This window comes from Lonchura striata, chromosome 19 (assembly GCF_046129695.1).
Source record: "Lonchura striata isolate bLonStr1 chromosome 19, bLonStr1.mat, whole genome shotgun sequence".
Lineage (NCBI taxonomy): Eukaryota > Metazoa > Chordata > Aves > Passeriformes > Estrildidae > Lonchura > Lonchura striata.
The window spans coordinates 7,759,773-7,778,479 of record NC_134621.1 but is presented as its reverse complement, the minus strand read 5'-3'; the positions used below and the strand labels follow the sequence as shown (position 1 = coordinate 7,778,479).

The following is an 18,707-nucleotide window of genomic DNA, read 5'->3' as shown; positions in this document are numbered from 1 at the left end:
ACAGAGGACTGAAAAGAGCTCATTCTTTGATATGCAGCAATCATCCTGTACTTTGGTAAGAGACAGATTCATCTTATTTACAGACGGGAACAGAAAAAAAAAAAAAGTACGTGGTAACTCAATACAGCAACAATTAATAAGAAACAAATAGTTTTGACTGAAACAAGGACCCTGCCAGTATTGTTCCTTACAACATGCTCTTCTACTGGGTTTGCACTATGGCTTTTGGCCATTGATTCCAAAGGAAAAGGCAACAACTCACATGTAAAAACAGTCTGTCCCTTCCCTGAGAAGGAACACTCAGAAGTGCCCTGCTTGCTGATGGTGAGAGGCTCTAAGATCTGTCACCCAGCCCCTTCTTCTGCCACCTATTGGGGTGGTCAGGCTCCCTTCAAATTTGAACAGCCAACAGGTGAAGAGCTGACAAAGGAGCTCCTGTTCTGATTCCCATTTCCCTAAACTTAGGTGCTCAGACAGAAGAGCACCTAGACCCACACGGCTGCTTCTCAGGGCCTGCAATGCAAATCTTGGCCAGAGAGCTGCAGCTCCAGGCAGCCTAATTCCCTGTGAGTCCTGTGGCAAGTGCTCCCAGCTGGCTGGGTGCCCAGCAAGGCGCAGAGCCAGCCTGCTGCAAACAGGAGACAGGCACTCTGCTTTGTTTCAGCTGGCTCAGTCCGGGCCTGGCTTTTCACACACAAACTTCAGCTGTGGGCTCTGTGTTGGTTACCATCTCCAAAAGGCTGTCCAAGGGCTCTGAAGTGCTACTAGATGCCCGCCACAAAGCAAACGGGACTAGGGAGACTTTTGTCTCCCTTCAAACCAAAGGCAAAACAAGAGTTGAGGCCATCGCACCAAATATTGGGAAAGGAATTTGGATTGACAAATTGGCTTCTGGCAAATTCTGAGTATTTCTATTACCTCTCTAAAGGCTGTGAGAGACAGAAATTATACTAATGAACAGCACTTGACTGAAGCAGTGCCTCAAATGGAGCACAATTCAGACTTTAACCAAATCAACAGAGTCAACTCACAGACAGACAGAAAAGGTTTATTTGTAGGTCCCAAAGCTGAAGGGCTCTAGAACTGCTATCTCCTAACTGCAATCCCACCCTCCTAAGTTTCTTTGGACTAGCTGTCTCTGGTCCAAAGAGAAGGCACACTCTGCAGCCTGAATCAATGCTGATGGAAGTCAGTGAGACATCCTGTAGTAACCCATAAAAGTTTTGCTCTTTATGTTCTACATATCACACCTTAACAGCCTTGAGCTCAAAGGCAGGGCTCTCCATTTGCCTGTGATATCACTCACACAGCCTCTCAATACAGGCCATTAAGAATCTTCCACGGAATGGCCTTTACATTTTGAATTACATACAGAATAGGATTTTTTTACAAAGTTTTCAGATATTAAAAGCTTGTCAGCTTTTGCTCTTTGTTTACACTGAAGAAAATAAAAAAGTAAAATCAGACCATTCAAAAAAAAAAAAATCAAATTAAATGCCACAAGCTCCTGGTATCAGGAGGTTTCATATATCCCTTTAAATTAATTACATTCGGTCTTCATTAAAGGCTGGAGGCTTCTTCTCCATTTGACTCAACATATGCAAACAGCTGGACTAGTTCAGCACTTCACAGTGGCTCCTGCCACTTCAACGAACAAATGGAATTACCTTTACCTCTTCAGTTTGATGCCTTTGGGCTTCAGAAAGCTACAATACAGGGAGGGGGCTCTTAGGAGGGGAAGGAAAAGTGAAAGCAGAGGACAGGGGAAATTTCCTTTCAAGTCCTTCCTTTCACATGAATGCAAAGACAGCATAACAATGAACCAGCTCAGCACCTGCTTTTGTGTAAGCACAGCCCCTTGGGTGGAATAAAAAAGATGTATTCCCTTTTAAAGTTTCTATTTGTACCATCATTAGCAGTCATGTCCTTCTGCTGCCTGGGAATTTGAGTGCACCTGAAACTCAGAGAGACATGCAAAGGACGTACTGGGGTAAAAATCAGATTAGACAAGCAACTACCATTTGTGCCAACGGGAGCTGCCCATAAACTTGATTACAGCACCAGAAATTCACACTCAATATCCAGGAGATGCAAGGACAGCTTATATGTTTTCCATATGTTCTTCTTTGGGAACGGGGAACAAACGCCATGAATGATGACAGCCTCAAATCCACCTGACCCTCAGTTCTCCTCTACTTCATCAGCTAGAAAATTCCAACTTCCTGCCACAGCACAGGCTCCTTAAGGTGGGAGCAGAGGCTGTTCACGCCTTTTCCCAGTCTTTAGCTGACATCTAGTGCACAGTTTCCAAACTGCACCTGGAGATGGCAGATGGAACCAGCCCCTCTGGAGAGCAGCGGGATGTACAACAGTGCTCACCATTCCCTGTCCTCTGCCCACCATGACAGCTCACCTGGCCCGGGCAGGTGTGGAAGGACCTGTCTCTGCTCCCAGGCCGCACAAATCCTGCATTGGCTCCATTAAAGTGGGCAAACACTGCTACAGGACCTCACTGCAGTGGTGCCACCCCTGCAGGGACCATCCCAGGCGCTGGTGGCCATCAGGAGTGACCAGCAAGACTTCCAGCACAGCAGTGTCAAATCAGCTGTTTCTGAACAGGGAGGTCACCCTCTGCCCCCTCCCTCTCCCAGAGGCACAAATCCAGCACTCAATTAGGAAACTCAGCAGCTGTTACCAGGATTAGCAACTGCAATTCCACCCTCAGGCTCTCCTGGAGGACAGATAGCAGAAGACGTACAGTTTGCAGAGTTTTGCAGGTTGTCTTCAAGAGCTCTTCCCAGCATATCTTTGCATGACAGCAGATGTGAAATGTCTATGGAATACAGACCCGACTGTAACCTGTGCTCTAAGAGTGTCAGAACCAGCCTGACACGTCTGCATAGCAACAGGGCAACACTGACTGTGTGCAGAGCCTGTTTGCATTTTATAGCCTCTTTCAGCTACTGCAAACCAAGGAGTTTGGTTTATGGCATCTATTAAGGTAACCAAGCAACAGCATGGTGGGTATCTGTGTCATCAGTGACAAAAAACAGGGGTTTAGAAACAAGCAGAGTGGTGATGGGCACTGAGGTGCAGGAAATGTCTCTGTGGTTTTTTTTATGGACAGTGAAACCGTTCTGTGTAACTGCAGCTCACCAACACACTTATCACATCCTTCCTCAATACATGAGAATTGTCCTCACACTTCACTACCTGTGAAGGTAAAATGCTTTTCCTGCTGATTTCACTATCATTTGCAGTCTGTAACACCACTGACACAATCCTTCTCTGAATGCAAGATGCTAACTGCACCTTTAATCTTTACGTGGGTGGAGGTGATAAAAACCAAAGTGAAGTGAAGAAGGGACAAAGAGATGCTAAAAGGAAAATTTAGCCATACTCTACTCCTTAGACTGCACAGACACTGACAACTTAAGGATACAAATTAGGATCTTTAATGGTTTAAAAATATGATACACCCACAGCCAAAATACTAGCAAAGGTTTCCAAGGTGAATTGTTTCTGCTTCCCAACAGCTGTTGAGGACCTGTTTATTATCTGCAGAAGGTCCCTAAGGACTTGTTCACTTACAAAGTTTGACTGATTTAATTAGATACAAATCAGTGTTTTGCACTTGCGAGGTGCCATCGAGCTTGTACAGGGATCTCCCTTCACAGCCAGGTGAATACCGAGGCTTCTAAGAGGAACATTACCTAAATGCTAAACACTTTCCCAACAGTGAACCTGTTAAACGCAGCTAAAACAGTATGGATGGCTTGCTAACAGCCATGAACCGAGGAAGGAAGAGTCAACAGGCCAAGTAAAACAGCAACATTTACAATGATCCAACTACACATTACTCCAGAGGCTTCCTCAGCCCATAAACATGAGCCAGAATTAGTGCTTCTCTTACCTGGTAATAGTAATCAACATATTGTGGCTGGTAGAGCTGGAGCTCAGAGTTTTCAGTAGACAGAACATCTTTCAGTAACTCCTCACAGCCTGGTAAAGAAAAATGAGAGGAAATGGTAAGGCCAAGAGCTTATCTTCCATTACATGGACAATGCAGGAAGAAACACTGGTTTCTAGCCAATCTGTATGCACAAAACCTTGGAAAGCAGCTTTGGGATTTATTTAAATAGGTGTAACACAACTCAGCCTTCAGAGTTCTGCCCAGCACACAATTAAACATGTGGAACTTGAAAAGTGCAATTATCTCAGCATGGATACACTAGTCTGCAATGAAACTGAAAGCTGAGCATTGCCTGGCTTGGTACCCTGTGGGGTACAAAACCACCTCTAACCAAACCCAGGCTCTGGAGTCAAACACTGGGTTTGCAGGCTTGGCATGATCTGCCAACTACTGCACATCAGTGTCAGGTGGAGCTGCTTCTAATTTTCTCTGGTCAAAATGACAAAGGGGCAATGCCTAAGTGTCACAAACCCCCCCTTCAAAAACAGCTCTGCCACAAGAATGTTTCACAAGCAAATATCTATGCACTGCAACCAGAGATTTGAAGCTTGTGTGTTTGCTTTTGTTAACAACCACATTAAGAGCTGGAAAAATCAATATCTGTGTTTCCCTTGGTCCTTTCTCTCATCTGAAAACCTGAGACAAATATAGAAACACTGAAATCACCAGATGCCTCGTTCCCCATTAATTACCAGTGACTCCACTTGGCAGGGTGAGCAGCAGAAGGCAGTAATGTCAGGCCAGGTTATTTTCGAGCACCCAGCTCACAGCCTTGGGCCCAGACTGTGTGAAACCTTCTCAGCATGTGTTGTGCACTATCCTACTTGGAAGCTGCAATTGCCCAGCAGTTATTCCTCCCTTCCATCCCAGCACTAATACAATATATTTGGCTGTGACCTTACACATGGGTACCTCTCCCAAAGCAGGTGAGCCAGAGGAAACAGGGTGATGGAAGGAAGTGTGAACTGAACAGGTTTAAGCCATTAGCTGACCTTCTCAGCTGGTTTTACATTAACAAATAACATCTGTAGGGATGAAGACATGTTGTGGTTATGGAGAGGAGTCCCTTGCAAAGGAAAGGAGTACTTTAGAAACCAGAAAAAAAGACCAGATGGAGAAGCCTAATAGGGGGATCACTGTGCTGTCCCTGTCTGCCACACACAGGCACATGTCGAGGTAGCACCTGCTGAATGGAGACATCATCAGACTTCAGAAATGTCACACGGACAAAGGCAGCAAGACTTCTTTTCCTTTTTTCAGCTTCTGCAGCAAAGTGAGAGTCTCAGGTGGTACTGAGTAGATAAATGAAGCTGTTAAATACCCACTTTGCTGGAGAAGTGGGCAAGAATGTGTGGTAGGGTCACTTCCCAAAGAGGAGCTTATCTGGGATTAACAATCAAAAATATCATCTACTGGCTGACAGAGGAAAGATGTTAAATTGTTTGCCCGGAGAGAGCATCTTTCTACATAACTTGCCCTACCTGTAACTGTCACATTTCCCACCCAGCCACAATCCTTTTCTTCCTCTTGGTTTTAGCTTAAAGTGCTCTGTGCTTGCCTAAAGTTATTTGCTAGTCCTCTCACAGAGGAAAATTCAATTTATTGTTTCTACCTTCTGACATTAACAACTAAAGCCTACTGCTCATCAAATTGCCTTGTGCCAGCACCCACTGTGAGACTCATCACACATATGAACTGCTTTGCTAAAAGGTCTCTGCATGAGATGGAGCAACTACTCCTTAAAGTGAGTTACCTCCAGCAAAAAAGGAAAATAAATACCAAGTGCAACACAGTAAGGGATGCAGATTAGTATAATGAACAGAGTATGTTTACAGTGTTCTAAAATTTCTCAACAATAGCTTACACCATAATTTCAAGCTTTACTTTCCTAATGCAGTTGTGCTAACAACAGTGCTCTCCCAATTTTATTTTTTTTAGTGGGGAAAAGTTACAAAAGTTGTGGGTCTTCTAAAAAGGATTTAACTGCCCAAACCAAGGGTGTAAGAAATGTTTCTACCTTGCCTCCTTTCAAAAGGCCAGCCAGACTGGTCTGTTAAGAGTCACAAACAGCTCTCAAATCTCCAGGGTCTGAAACACAGAGTCTTCTGTGTGCCCTCTTTGCTGTTAATTTCTTGTCTAATCACATTCTTTAATTTCCCTTGTCCATTAGGGAGAACCACTTCATGATAGCTCTTGGCCTGTCATTTATTCAGTAAAAAGACTGGGGAGAAAAGCATTGCCTCCTTTGCATTAAACTGACTCAGTGCAGCCCCCACTGCTTCTTCACCAGAGCCACCTGACCCAAGCTTCTACAGCCTGATCCAGAACCTGGCCAAGCACCAAACTCATTTCCAGAACATCAGCAGCCATGTGATCCAATCTGACTACCAAACTGCACAGCTTAAAATGGCAAACAAAGTCAAATCTTGCTTTTATTGTAGTCACAGGCCAAATTTCCATCGGTGCGGGCAGATTCAGGGCATAAGTTCATCTGAACCAGTCACCTTCTGCAAAGGTGAGTTTTTAGCAGGGAGATGTCTGGGTGTGCAGCAGGCAGTATCCCCTGTGCACTGCTCTGCATGCAAGCTGGCATGACAGCCTGGCTCTCTTCATCCTCCTGGGAAGATCTGCATATCATTATATTCCATTAGAAAGGGAAGAAGGGAAGGAAGTGCTGAGAGACAATTTTCCTCTGAGATTACTAAACCACATCAGCACTACCTCGCAGACATCTGAACCTGTTCCAGCATCCAGCAAATGAATGAGAAAATGGCCATTGGCTTCAAGAATCTCAAGATTGTGCCACTTTTTTATTCCTGTTAAGAACTGAGTTTTAAGAATAAGTTCTCTGTTCTTCTCTTCCCCGTGAGGACACAAATTGGAATCTCTCCACTCTGGATGCTGGTCTTTTCCTTGGACCACCCTTTATCACCAGGAAAGTGATGCATCAGCTTTCTTATTCAGTGTTTTTCTGCAACAGTGTCAATACAATCTCACTTTTTGCTCCCCTCATCTAAATATAATTTGAAATTTTCAGATACTTCAGGAGGGTTACACAATGGTGTAACATAAAGAGAGAACACTGGAGTGTCTCAAATGCTGTACCATATGTGCTCTTATTACCCAGGATGTATTCTTATTAGAACATACCCTGGCTTGCAGCCTGGGAAGTGCAGTGAGCTAAATTAGTATGTCACAGTCCAGACAGAAAACAACAACAAATCGAGGTTTACTCTGGCAAATCTCAATATGGAAATAGGAAGGTACTGGACAAATATTTGTTCTTTGCTAGCAGAGCCACTCCTGAGCAAAACCTCATGTGCTGAGGTCTGCAGAACTGCCGTGGTGGATATTTCAAGCTGTGCAGCAGTGTGCACCCAAGGCTAGAATCTGTCCAAAAATAACCCATTGCAATGAAGCAAAGGAATAATTCCTGGCTACTTTAAGGACCTCTTGCACTAGAGATGTTCCATTATTGCTATAAATTCATTTTCCCGGAAAAGGTAGAACTGAAAGCCACTTACATGGCTGATTAGAGATATTTCATTTGGATGTCTACCTGTATCATAAGATATTAATGTGCTCAATGTTCTCTCTCCTTTGCTGCAGTTGGGAAAATTTCATCTACATTTCTGGGCAGCACTTGGCAAGAAGACCTAGCTGCACTGCAATAACAGTGAGGAAGCAGAGGGAGAAAAGAGCAAGCCAGGACTAGCTCCAGCTCCTTGTGCACCCACTGCTGCAGCTCCACTGAAGGGTGCCCTTCATGGAGAAACACTGTGAAAGGCTGTGCTCGATTAAAATCACTGTGATGCAGACTGGCAGCAAGCTTATGTCTGGAGAAAGGACTAAACAATCAGATCACAAAATGAGAGTGGCCAGAAGATTCTGAATTTTCTTTCCTGGCTAAAGACACCTGACGAGCCAGCACAGAAGCATCTTCTCTGTCCACTCAAAAGACTCTTTGAAACAGGCCTGTGTACGAGTTCTAGTTTAACAAAGCACTGAGTCACTCTCTAGTCTGGTCTGTCAAAATTATCCAAGTTAAAAATATTTATCCTAATACTACAAATGAAAAAGCAAACAGAAGAGGGTAATCTTCAGTCCTAAGCAAAAAAGATGAAAGTCATTTACAAGTCACTGAAGGGGAAGACACAAACTGACAACTTTTTCAATTCACTCAGGTGCTAGACATGATATCCCTTACAAGATAATTTTATATATTTACAACCAGTTTTACTTAAAAATGGTTTTCCCACCCTAACAAACATTCAATTTGCAAACAGACATTCTGGCCACAAATGAACTCAATTTTAGCAGAGCTGTTTCCTGAAAGTGTTTCAAGAAGGTGATTTAACCCATAACACATCAGACAATTTTCACAGGCAATTAAGCAATTTTAATACTATAGGAAATTAAATCTGGTTACCTAATTGAATCTAGTTGGTTTCTGGCATTTTTCCTAACAGCAAGAGCTTTTTACTTTATCTGTCCTTGGATCTTTGGTGGTACATTAGACTTATTTATGGTTTCAGGGTGTTATTAGTGAAATCAGTGAAGTCTTAGAAAACTCTCAAGTACTTTCAGGAGTAGCAAATTTCAGTTCATTGAGCAGCTATAGGTAATTAATTCCAGGAGAGCTCAACTCTGCACATTCAGTGACAGTCCTTGTCCCTGGAGCCATCCCAAGCACCACCCCTGTCTGTAAGTTATTCTTACCAGAAGGGATAGATCCATCAGATCATCTCCAGTTACAGCCTCACTGAAGTTTGAGATCTGTAGCTATGAACCTGAATAGGTTCATGTAGACTTTGGGGTTTTCTGATGTGCTTTACTGAAATTCCCATGGTGGTGCAGCTGTCCTGGTCCTAGATATTATAGGCGAATAAACTCCCTTTTACATGACTGCAACATACCCATCTCTTAGTCCATGCTGGACCTTCAGGGCACAGCTGGTAAAATTCTTTTCTCAGCTATGGGACTGCAAATTAAGTTTTATAATTAGTTGAAGGAAATGGCCAAAACTTGGCACTGGTTTTGTGAGAAATATGTTTGCTTGGCGTATCTGAATGAAACTAGAAAAGCTATTAAGACAAAAATAATCTCCAGTGAATCAGAAGGCCAGAAATAACGCTCATTTACAAAACTTTGTTTTGAAAAAACACCATCAAATTTCATACCTTATTATTTTCATGTTATTTCACAGTCCAAATAACCTGTCACAGCCTGAGCTAGCAGAACAGCCAACATCCCTTTTGGAACACTTCTTTGAAACTTTGGGTACATTTGTATTCTTGGAATTTTCATTAGAAGTGCTAGGAACTCACAGAGAAACATATCTACTTTTTAACTTTTAGGTGCTTATATACAGCCTACTTCTAGAAGCTTTCCAAGCTACTGCAGTAATTAGATGCCTCAGGACCTAGGGAAGCACAGAGATGGATTTTTGAAGGCACATAATGGTCTGTGTTACTATTTTGAAGATTCAAAGGTTGCTATTGCTGCAGGTGGGGAAGTATATAAATTGACAGCTGTGCTTCTTCCACACTATTAATGAAAATGAAGGAGCTCCTACAATTCTCTATTTCCAAATTCCAAAACCAAGCATAATTAAAATGTCCTTGAACTTCTACAAGATGAGGGAGAGAATCCCTTGCTCCAGGAGAACAACAGGCTGTATGATTTAATCTGAAAAAACAGTGATTCTGCTGAAGTACACAGATTCATAAATGCAGAAATGCTCTGTGCTGACATGGCTCAGTCTCTCCTGTTATAAAAGCCATGACCCTCCAAACACTACACAGCAGTCAGCACTGTTTTCATGGTTAAAATAAGCTATAAAGTCAGAATACATCTGCCTTTGTGTTTTAATTCTGTATTAATCTGTGTTCATAGAGTACCCTCTTATTACTGTGAGCTGTAACACCGAGGGCAGTAGGGGGAGCTCCCCCTTTATTTGTCAGGGTTTGGGTACTTTTAAGCAGAGTATCAAAGTAAAGAGGCTATTGGAAAGACAACAGAAATCTTAGAACACAAAGAACAGGTCCGACTCAATTAGAGCCTGGTCCTGCAAACGTATCTGACTGTGGAACCTACCAGCCTGCAGAGCACAGGGAATTAGCAGCTCCACTCAAGCCTTTAAGTATTACAAGTGGCAGAAAATATTTACTGGATCAGTACATTATAAATTCAGAACAGCAAAAACAGTCATTGGCTCTGCTGAGCAAACAGTAATGGTTCCCATGCTGACCCTGCTGAAATTAATGAGAATTCAGCCTTTGAGTGATATTCTGGCTCTCTCAGTGTCTCTGAGCAGTGCCACAAAGCACTTGGGTAAGAGGCTACAGGTGTTATTTCATGGCAATTGCTCTACAGGCAGACTGTTATTAAAACCCTGCAGGCAGCAGATAGAGAGGGCAGCTTGAGCCCCAGTAAATCCTTCATACTCTGGCATTCCAATGAAATTGCTGCAAAGCTTTAAATTTGATGGCAAGCCCATCCCTGGCTCTGGCAAAGCCTCATTGCATAGGGAAAGCAGCCTGGACAGCAGGGACACAGCACATATGCTAAGGTAAATCCACAGAAGACCAGCAAAAGAAGCAAAGCTTTCCATAAATAGCAAGCACCATAGCAGTATTCCACCCCAGAGACACAGTGGGAAGGAGCTCCTCCAAAACCTTCTGCCCTCTAGCATATTTACCTCCACTTGAACAAATCTTCTCCACCACTTCCCAAGGTCTGACTGTCAGTGAGACTGCTCATCCTTACCCACAGCTCCTGCTGCCCAGCAGCTGAAGGAAATGAACTGTTTTCCACCTGACAGTCCCAGCAGCTGCTGCTGGTACATGACCCATATGTCATGAGGTTTATGCAGCTCCAGGAGGAAACAAGGCTTGATGTCCACTCGCAGAGGAACACAACACTTTTCATGTGTACCATACAAGAGTAAACAATACCCTGGTTTATGGAGGAGAGAGGCCAAGCTGCAGATTTTAGATCCAGGGATAGGAGTTCCTCTATCAACCATTTACAGAGCATTAAACACTGAGATGTTTGGGATTTTTTCAAGTTCCAGTATTTAGCTTTCCACAGAAATCCAACCCTGGATATGCTCAAACCAACATCATCAGAGATCAACTCTGATTTGAATCTGTTGTTCTTAGATATCTCAAACTTCATGATTTAAATAAATTCAAGGCACTGAACCACCAAAAAACCTTGACACTGTATCACCACCTCTGTGCAGCAAACAATTTTGTCACCATACTATAAAGGCAAGCATCTTTAAGACAAATTAATTTGAAATCTCATAAATAAGAAATATAGTAAGGCATTAGGATTGTAAAGCTTGAATTTAAACATTTGTCTTCCATTGCTAAGAATAGCATAACTTCATACTCTATTACTGAAAACCCCAGTGGATTTATAGTAGCATCTCATTTTGCTCTATTAATCTGACTGCCCCAAGCAATTGCAATAGGCTGAGATGTCAAAGAATCGTATTTATAATCTGTTGCTGCCAAGACAAATTGCTTTTGTTTGATAATAATCCTGCTACTTCCCTTGGGATGTGGCTGCACTAAAACAACATGGTGGAGGCTTTCCATTCTGAAGAACAGACATGCCCTTTCTGAACTTTAACATAACCAATTTAATTTTTAAGGAAAATATGGCAGACCAAAAATGAATAAAATTTCCATGCTGTGAGGTGAGCAATAGAAGCAGTTTTTCCAAAGAGATGTTGTGAAAACATGCAGCACAGTGTTTTATCAGAAATAGATACAGCTGCTGCTGCTTGGATGATAAACACTTGGCACTGAGTCGGTGTAAGTGTTGAAATGCTAAAGATGTGCTAAGGAGCTCCAGGTGATGCTGCAGAACTGGGTGATTTCTCTGCATCTGTTCACAGATACAGCCTAACAACCAGCACACAAACCATTTGGGCCCTACATGCTCCACACCTGGGCTTTAAGGCACCCATAAACTTGGAGTGCAAGGTATTAAACCTTAGGATATGAACAAAAGAATTAGCTCCCACAAGGTGAGCAAGGATGAAAACCCCCAAGGCCTCATGACTCTGAAAACTCAATGTTCCCACGCTGTCCCCACAGTAAAGGATATGCAGCTGCCCACTCCATCACTGAGGGTACATGGACAAGGGCACAATTACCACAAAAGAGATGTTCTGAGTAATTTCTATCCCTTCCTGGTCGTATTTTGTGCATTTGTGCAATCTTTAGACTGTGAATTACAGAAGACACCAGATGATTTACAGAGCTTGTGTCTTACTTAAACTAGAGCTCAGTTTGCTACAGCATCTTCTGCTCAAAGAAAACCCCAAGTAGTGACTTTAGGGTCTGAGCACAAATGTAATAACTTTCCTCCTGGGCTTTCTCTTGCCTTCTCTTCAAACACATCAGTGTCACCTTGGACGGTGTCTCCAAGAACACTGATGAGAGCAACTTCTCATGGTAATTTCACCTAATTATAAACTGTCTTTGGCTGACATAGACTTTAATTAAAAGTACTGTGGTTTTACGTTTTTATCATCATAATAGCTTCACAATAATCATCATAGCACACTCTCCAGAGGCTTTTCCTGGAACCACACTGTGATCACTGTGACATTCACCCTATCCCTGACGTGAAGCCTCTGGGCCATGACATCACTCCAACACTTTAGAAAGGACACACCACATGTCCAGAAAAGATGGATTATTTCACTATGGGAAGTTAGAAAAGCAATCAGCAGCAAATCAGCTGAAGTTCCTCCTCACTGTTTTATTTGTTGCCTTTAGACTAAGCTCTAAAGCATAACCATGTCTGTGTCTTCTGCCAAGGACTGTTTCCTTGGAAAGGAGGTGGCTGGATCCACCTGATCTTAATCTTCCAGGTTCACATTGCCAATCTGTAATTAACTTATTTCCTTCCAATACGTGACCCTGAGTTCCCTAACAACATGAATTAATTATACCTTGTAGATACCTCAAGAGCAATATAATAGTCTTAAATTTCTTACTAGAGAACCAAAAGCCCAAGGGCTCCCTAACTCCCTGAGGTAAATCAGTGGCAGAACAAGATCAGAATCTGGAAGTATCAAACCTAGGCCCTGCCTCTTAACCACAAAGCTACTATTTGTTCTGCTGTATTTGTTTTTAAACCACAACACATTTATTCTGACAAAAAACAACAACAAAAACCAGTAAACCAGTGCCCAAGCACCTATGGATGCAGGAGCTCTAGCACTGCTCCCCATTAATACATGAGATGCACAAAATGGAAAAATATCCTGGTTCTGTTCCCAGAGCTGCTCTACTGTCACTACAAATAACCACAGTTAAAAGAGAGGATGTCTTTGATCATTACATTTTCTGCAACCACAGAAACATTAGTGGAACTGAACTGGATTATTTTTAAGAAATATGCACATACCTTTGATAGCAAAAACTCCGTGACAGAACTCCTTAAAATTGATTCTTCCCAAATCATTCGGGTCCAAGTACTTTGCCAGTTTTTCCACCTAAAATAAAAGATGATAAAATATGTGTTGAACTTGGTGTATCGTCTGTTGCTCTGATACAGTCTGTATCTTCTACAGAAGACTACAAATTGAAGAATACCCACACTGTTCACTTGAACCAGACAATAAATGGTTCTGTAAGAAGAAATCATGTTTCGTATGACCTTGGTGCTGACTAAGGCGTGTGCTCTGACCAAAACTTCTTCAGCTGGGACTCATCAGTCCTGTCTTACGGGGATCTCAAGAGCTTAATAAGGGCTGAATCTGTGAATTATCCTCTCACCACAGAGCAGGGTGCTAACAGAATCTCCTTCTCTGGGAGCTCTTGCCATGCATTCAGCTCAGGGGAACTTAAAACCTTAGTGGTTCTGCACCACTCTTATCACAAGTTCTCAGGGAAGGAGAAAGAACAGACAAAGATGGGCACATTAGCAGTCTCATTCCCTGAATAATCTTGATTACAGGAGAGAAAATCCATTGAGCACTTGGAATGAAACCAAACTTCCTTGACACAGCAGAGAATATAATTTTTGTATAGGAAAATTAACAGTAGAAAATATATTCATGTGATGAGAGAATGGTTGTGTCCAGTACACTGTGCAAACAAGCAATGTACTTACTCCTTACAATCTCAGCTTCACAGTTTAGTCTTTCTGATCATTATTCACCACCAGAATGAGATTATACTGAATTTAACCACAGCCACCAAATTTGCACTTGCACCAAAAATGGTCTGGCAAATTTTTCAGGAGGGTTTTGGGATAGAGGAAGAAAAGCAGCATAGACTGGAGATGCTGTTGTGCTGTCTAGAAAAAAAAGGAAAGGAGGAAAAAGTAGCTGAAGAAAAATAGAGTGAGAGGCAGACCAGTCCAGGGAGGTGCACACCTGGACCCACAGCTGGCTGCTCTTTCTGACAACCACTCTGCTGGAGCTTGTGAACACCTCCTTGTGTGCCAGTGCCTTTCCCTGTAGCACCTTGAGGGACCCTCTCTGAGGCAGAGGCAGCCTCTTACTGCTCATAAGAGCTCACAGCCAGCTCCACACAACCCTGCCCTCGGCCTCCAGGCAGCCAGGAGTTTGAAGAAGCTGAATGCAGGGACAGCAGGTGTGGAGGAGGCCACAGAATCCTGCTGCAGCACAATCTGGGTGAGCTCAGATATGTCAGTCTGAGCAGCAACAAAAGCCCAGCTGCAAAGACGCAGCAAATGAATCCAGATGACCTAGTTTCTCAATTTTCTGGTGTGGTTTTTTCCCACATGCTAGCAAAACCCCAGCAGTTTCCCAAAGCCCTGCAGATAATGCACTAATGGGTGCGCATGACACTTCCTACAGGCACTTCTCAGTGCCTATAAATTCCCTCTGTACCAATAGCTGCCATGATAAGCCAAGAGGCTCATTTAGAACATGCAAATCTGGATGAAAAAAATGAAAAAAACTTTACTGATATGCAAAATTCTATATTGAATGAGAAAGGTACAATTTGATACTTAAATTAAATCCTTTCCTCTCTCATTTGCTTAGGGAAAATAAAAAATCAGTTTGTATATGCATGGCAAGTAAGGAGCTATATGATGAGTTCAGAGGCCATGACAAGTTAGATATTTTCTTAAAACTTTCATATTGCAGAAGGCTTCCACAGCTCCAGTCCTGCCAGCTGAGCAGCAGAGTCCAGATGTGAACTACGGTGTGACTCATGATCAAATTTCCACCCTGGCATCACAAGGAATTACTGTAACCCCACTAATTTAGAGAACCAGAACACACATCTGTGTTTCAAAAAAAAAAAAACTGCTTCACCAGAAATCACAGTGTGTGGTTAATGCACACCAGAGTAGCTGAAAATCCTGACTGAAACCAATTAAGCAGAGACATGCTGGATATGGAAAATCCGGGTTGGTGTTATCTCTGTCACCTTCACAAACTACAATTGTGTTTTAAATTTTAATGCACAGATTCCTGCAGCCAGTTGGGAAGCCTCTACTCTATTTGATATTGTGCTATAACATAGTGGTGTCACTGGGTGCTCCCAGTGAATCTGGCACTTTAAGTTTATTTCTCAAAGTTGATCCAATGATTTTTGTCTAGCAGTTGCTCAGAATTTAAAATTACACTTTTAAAATCAAATTAAATGAGATGTTATGTGCCTGGGAGTGTGTATTATGGAGGAAGAGAGGATATGTTCACATTTAGGTCTAAGCAATAGCTTAAGAGTAAATGAAATTATCACCTGAGCAAAGTGCTTCAGTGTCCAGCTTCCCTAAATCTAATTTGAAGGTTTTCAGTTGGATATTACAATGCAAATTAACTAACATCAATGCAGGAGACGATGAAGAATTTACAGAACAGCCTGATGGAATTAATGCCAGCAGTGCTCATGTGTTCAGCCAGAAATAAACACAGCTCCCATTGCAGGTCAGGGGATAAAAGGATTTTGATCACCAATAGCTTTCTGGAATAAGGCAAGAAGCTCTTCCAGACTGAAGGCATTGCTTTAAGTTAAATTTCAATCTGTGGACAAATAAACTACAGCTACCCCTAAATCTTCTCTGGTGTCCACACTGCATAAACCACCCTTCTGCTTCACTTTGTAAAGAAATAAAAGTCCTCTCCTCCTCAGAAAGGGTTGGCTCCCCACAATGAATCAAAAGTTGTTTTATTTATTCATTACCTCAGGAAACTTATGGATTTGTCAGCCTCCCTGGAAGGCTGGGTGACACTGAAGCCCTTTTTGCAACCAACAACCCCCTGGGACTGGGGGAGTCCACAGCCTCTGCCAGGGAATGAGGGACAGCAGCTCTGTCCTTGATGAGGGAACAGACAAAGGTCTGACATGTGGGACACACAGGATGTGCCAGTCCTGGGCACACTCAGAAACCTGGGCCCCACATCTCCGGGCTGTGCTGGGCTCTGCTGGTCCCCTGGCAAAGGACACAGGACCACAAAACCAGCTGCAACCAAAATACAGTGTGAAGTGAGTGTGTGATTGTTGTGATACCTGCAGGCAGCACAGGGAGAACAGTGTGCTCCAGAGTTAAACATCAGAAGGTATCACAATGAGTAGGGACAGTGTTTTGGGCTGGGGACAGACACGTCTGCACAGAGCAGTCCCCATCATGTGGGATAGACAGCACAAACAAGGATTGCAAACTGGTTCTTCACTGTAGGAAGTGAAAAAAGACAGAACAAATGAGCTGCAGGCTCAATAATCCAGCTGGTTCTTTTGGCAGCTGCAAGGGTGTCTCTAATGAACTCTTCAGCAGATGTCCAATAGTCAGAGAGAAGACATAAATCTGAGAGAGAAGAAATAAAACATTTTTCTTTGGGAAACAACTTGAGAAAAACAAACCTCTGTCCCTATTGTCTAACTGGCCTGGATGAAGGGGAGATTTGCATTCAGTGCAAACATGTTTCTTCATTGTAGTAACTGCTCACTTCAGCCAAGGTGTTGCCTCCTGTCCCTTGGGTTTCCCAGCCATCCTGACTGCCCTGCACAGGGCTGTTTGCCCCATGCTGCTTTCTGACACATAAGAGGCTGGGAACACTTGAAAAAGCAGAATGGAAAGGATGTTTATAGAAGAGGGAGTGGAGGAAGGGGAGAAAAGAGGACAAATCACTGATAGACCTCAGAAGAGATTTATTGAAACGGATCTTTTCTTGCAAGTGAGTTCAATACAGGGGCACCTGTACTGAATAGCCAAGGAACCCTCTCCAGACCCCTGGCCAGTTTTTGTACTGAAGCTGCCAAAACAACATCAGTACCTTTTCCAGCAAAGATTTTCTGACTGGAACTGAATCCTGCTTCCATTTACAGACAAGAAGAAACTCAGACCTCTATTGACCTAATTTAATTTTCTTTAAAAAGGAAGAGATTTTGTTAACACAAAAAACATTTGTAAAATTTAGAAGTAATTGAATTCAGAGGGACTCCACACCAGCTCTATCCACTAAAATCTTGCAGCAGGATCCAAATCACAGCCAGAAGATGCCATTTGAAGTAAACAACTTGTCTCAGTAATTTGCCTTGATACTGCAGGGGTCTGTGAGCATGTCTCACCCTGAAGTGCGAGCAGGGAGCACCTGGGAGCTGTGACAAAGGCAACACAAGCACTTGCAGGAAAAGGTCAGGCTGCGCTGTGGCAGTGACATTTAGGCAGGATCTCCTGAGGCAGAAGCATTTGTGAAAAACCTCAAAAAAAACAGCAAAAGGGGATTAAACATGTAAATGCTGCAGGGTGGAATTAAGAGAGCTTCCCACATGATTTATAAAATGAGCAGCAGAACTGCACTTGCCCTGGTTTCACCAGACTGGCCTTTCCCACATTGGAAAGGGTGTAAGTTTACATCTGGACAGTTGGAAATGCTGCTCTGGTTGCAGGGCTGGGCAATGAGAGCACCACGTGTGTGAGACACCCCTGTGCTTTTCACCAGCCCCTGGGTTCAGGTGTTCTTGGCACTGAGGTGGTGCCAGATGTTGGAGCTCTACAGTCAGAGGGGCTGTCTTTTGATGAGCTGGGATTTATAGATGGAGGGGAAGAATTGAGATTTCTCTGTGATATTGTGTCATTTCAGGGAAGCAACACAAGAAGAGGGAAATTATTTTACATTGCACTGGACAAACTAGCAGTCACACAGTTGTACTCACTGGCATATGAGATGCTGAAAACACAAGACACATTGCAGAGAACTGACATACAATTAAAACACCTTATGCAACCAAAGAAAGAAGAGTTTTCTTCCGTTTAATTTGGCAAAAGGGAGAGCAAGTGATGATTTGTTACTAGGTATAAAGACTTCTGCAAGCAGGGAACTACAGGTTCCCTGTAGTTCATAGCAGAGGAAAGACATAAAGAACCATTATTTACAAAATAAAACTGACAGACTCCAATTAAAGGCAAAGCACAATTGTTTTATCAGCATGATTGTTTACCCACCAGAAATATAAATCAGGAAGGGTCTGGAACTATAAAAAACAACTGGAGTCCCTCATCCGAGGCCTTTTGAGAAGGGGAGACACACCTAGAAGATTTACCTAGGCTAGAACAAGTGAGTTACAATCTGAGCTGTCACCGTTTCAGGTTGTCACATGAGATGACCTGATGCTCTCCCTGAACCTGACCCTACAGCACACAGGACCATGTTCCCAGTCACACATGTAAGGAGTGGAAGGCCAGCATTTCAGTCATGAGTCCAACAAACTGCCTGCCCACCCAGTCC

The 18,707-nt window shown here is 43.0% G+C and overlaps 1 protein-coding gene across 3 annotated transcripts in view; it reads right to left on the bottom strand.

Annotated features, from left to right (window-relative positions):
- RAB11FIP4 (RAB11 family interacting protein 4) overlaps positions 1-18,707 on the bottom strand; it is a 117,911-nt gene that overhangs the window by 68,314 nt on the left and 30,890 nt on the right. For all 3 annotated transcript variants that reach the window (XM_077787378.1, XM_021537790.3, XM_021537782.3), the window contains exons 2-3: positions 13,406-13,493; positions 3,914-4,002 (exon numbers count right to left, since the gene is read on the bottom strand). In XM_077787378.1, coding sequence (XP_077643504.1) covers positions 3,914-4,002; positions 13,406-13,493 — 177 coding nt within the window. The remainder of the gene's footprint in view (positions 1-3,913; positions 4,003-13,405; positions 13,494-18,707) is intronic.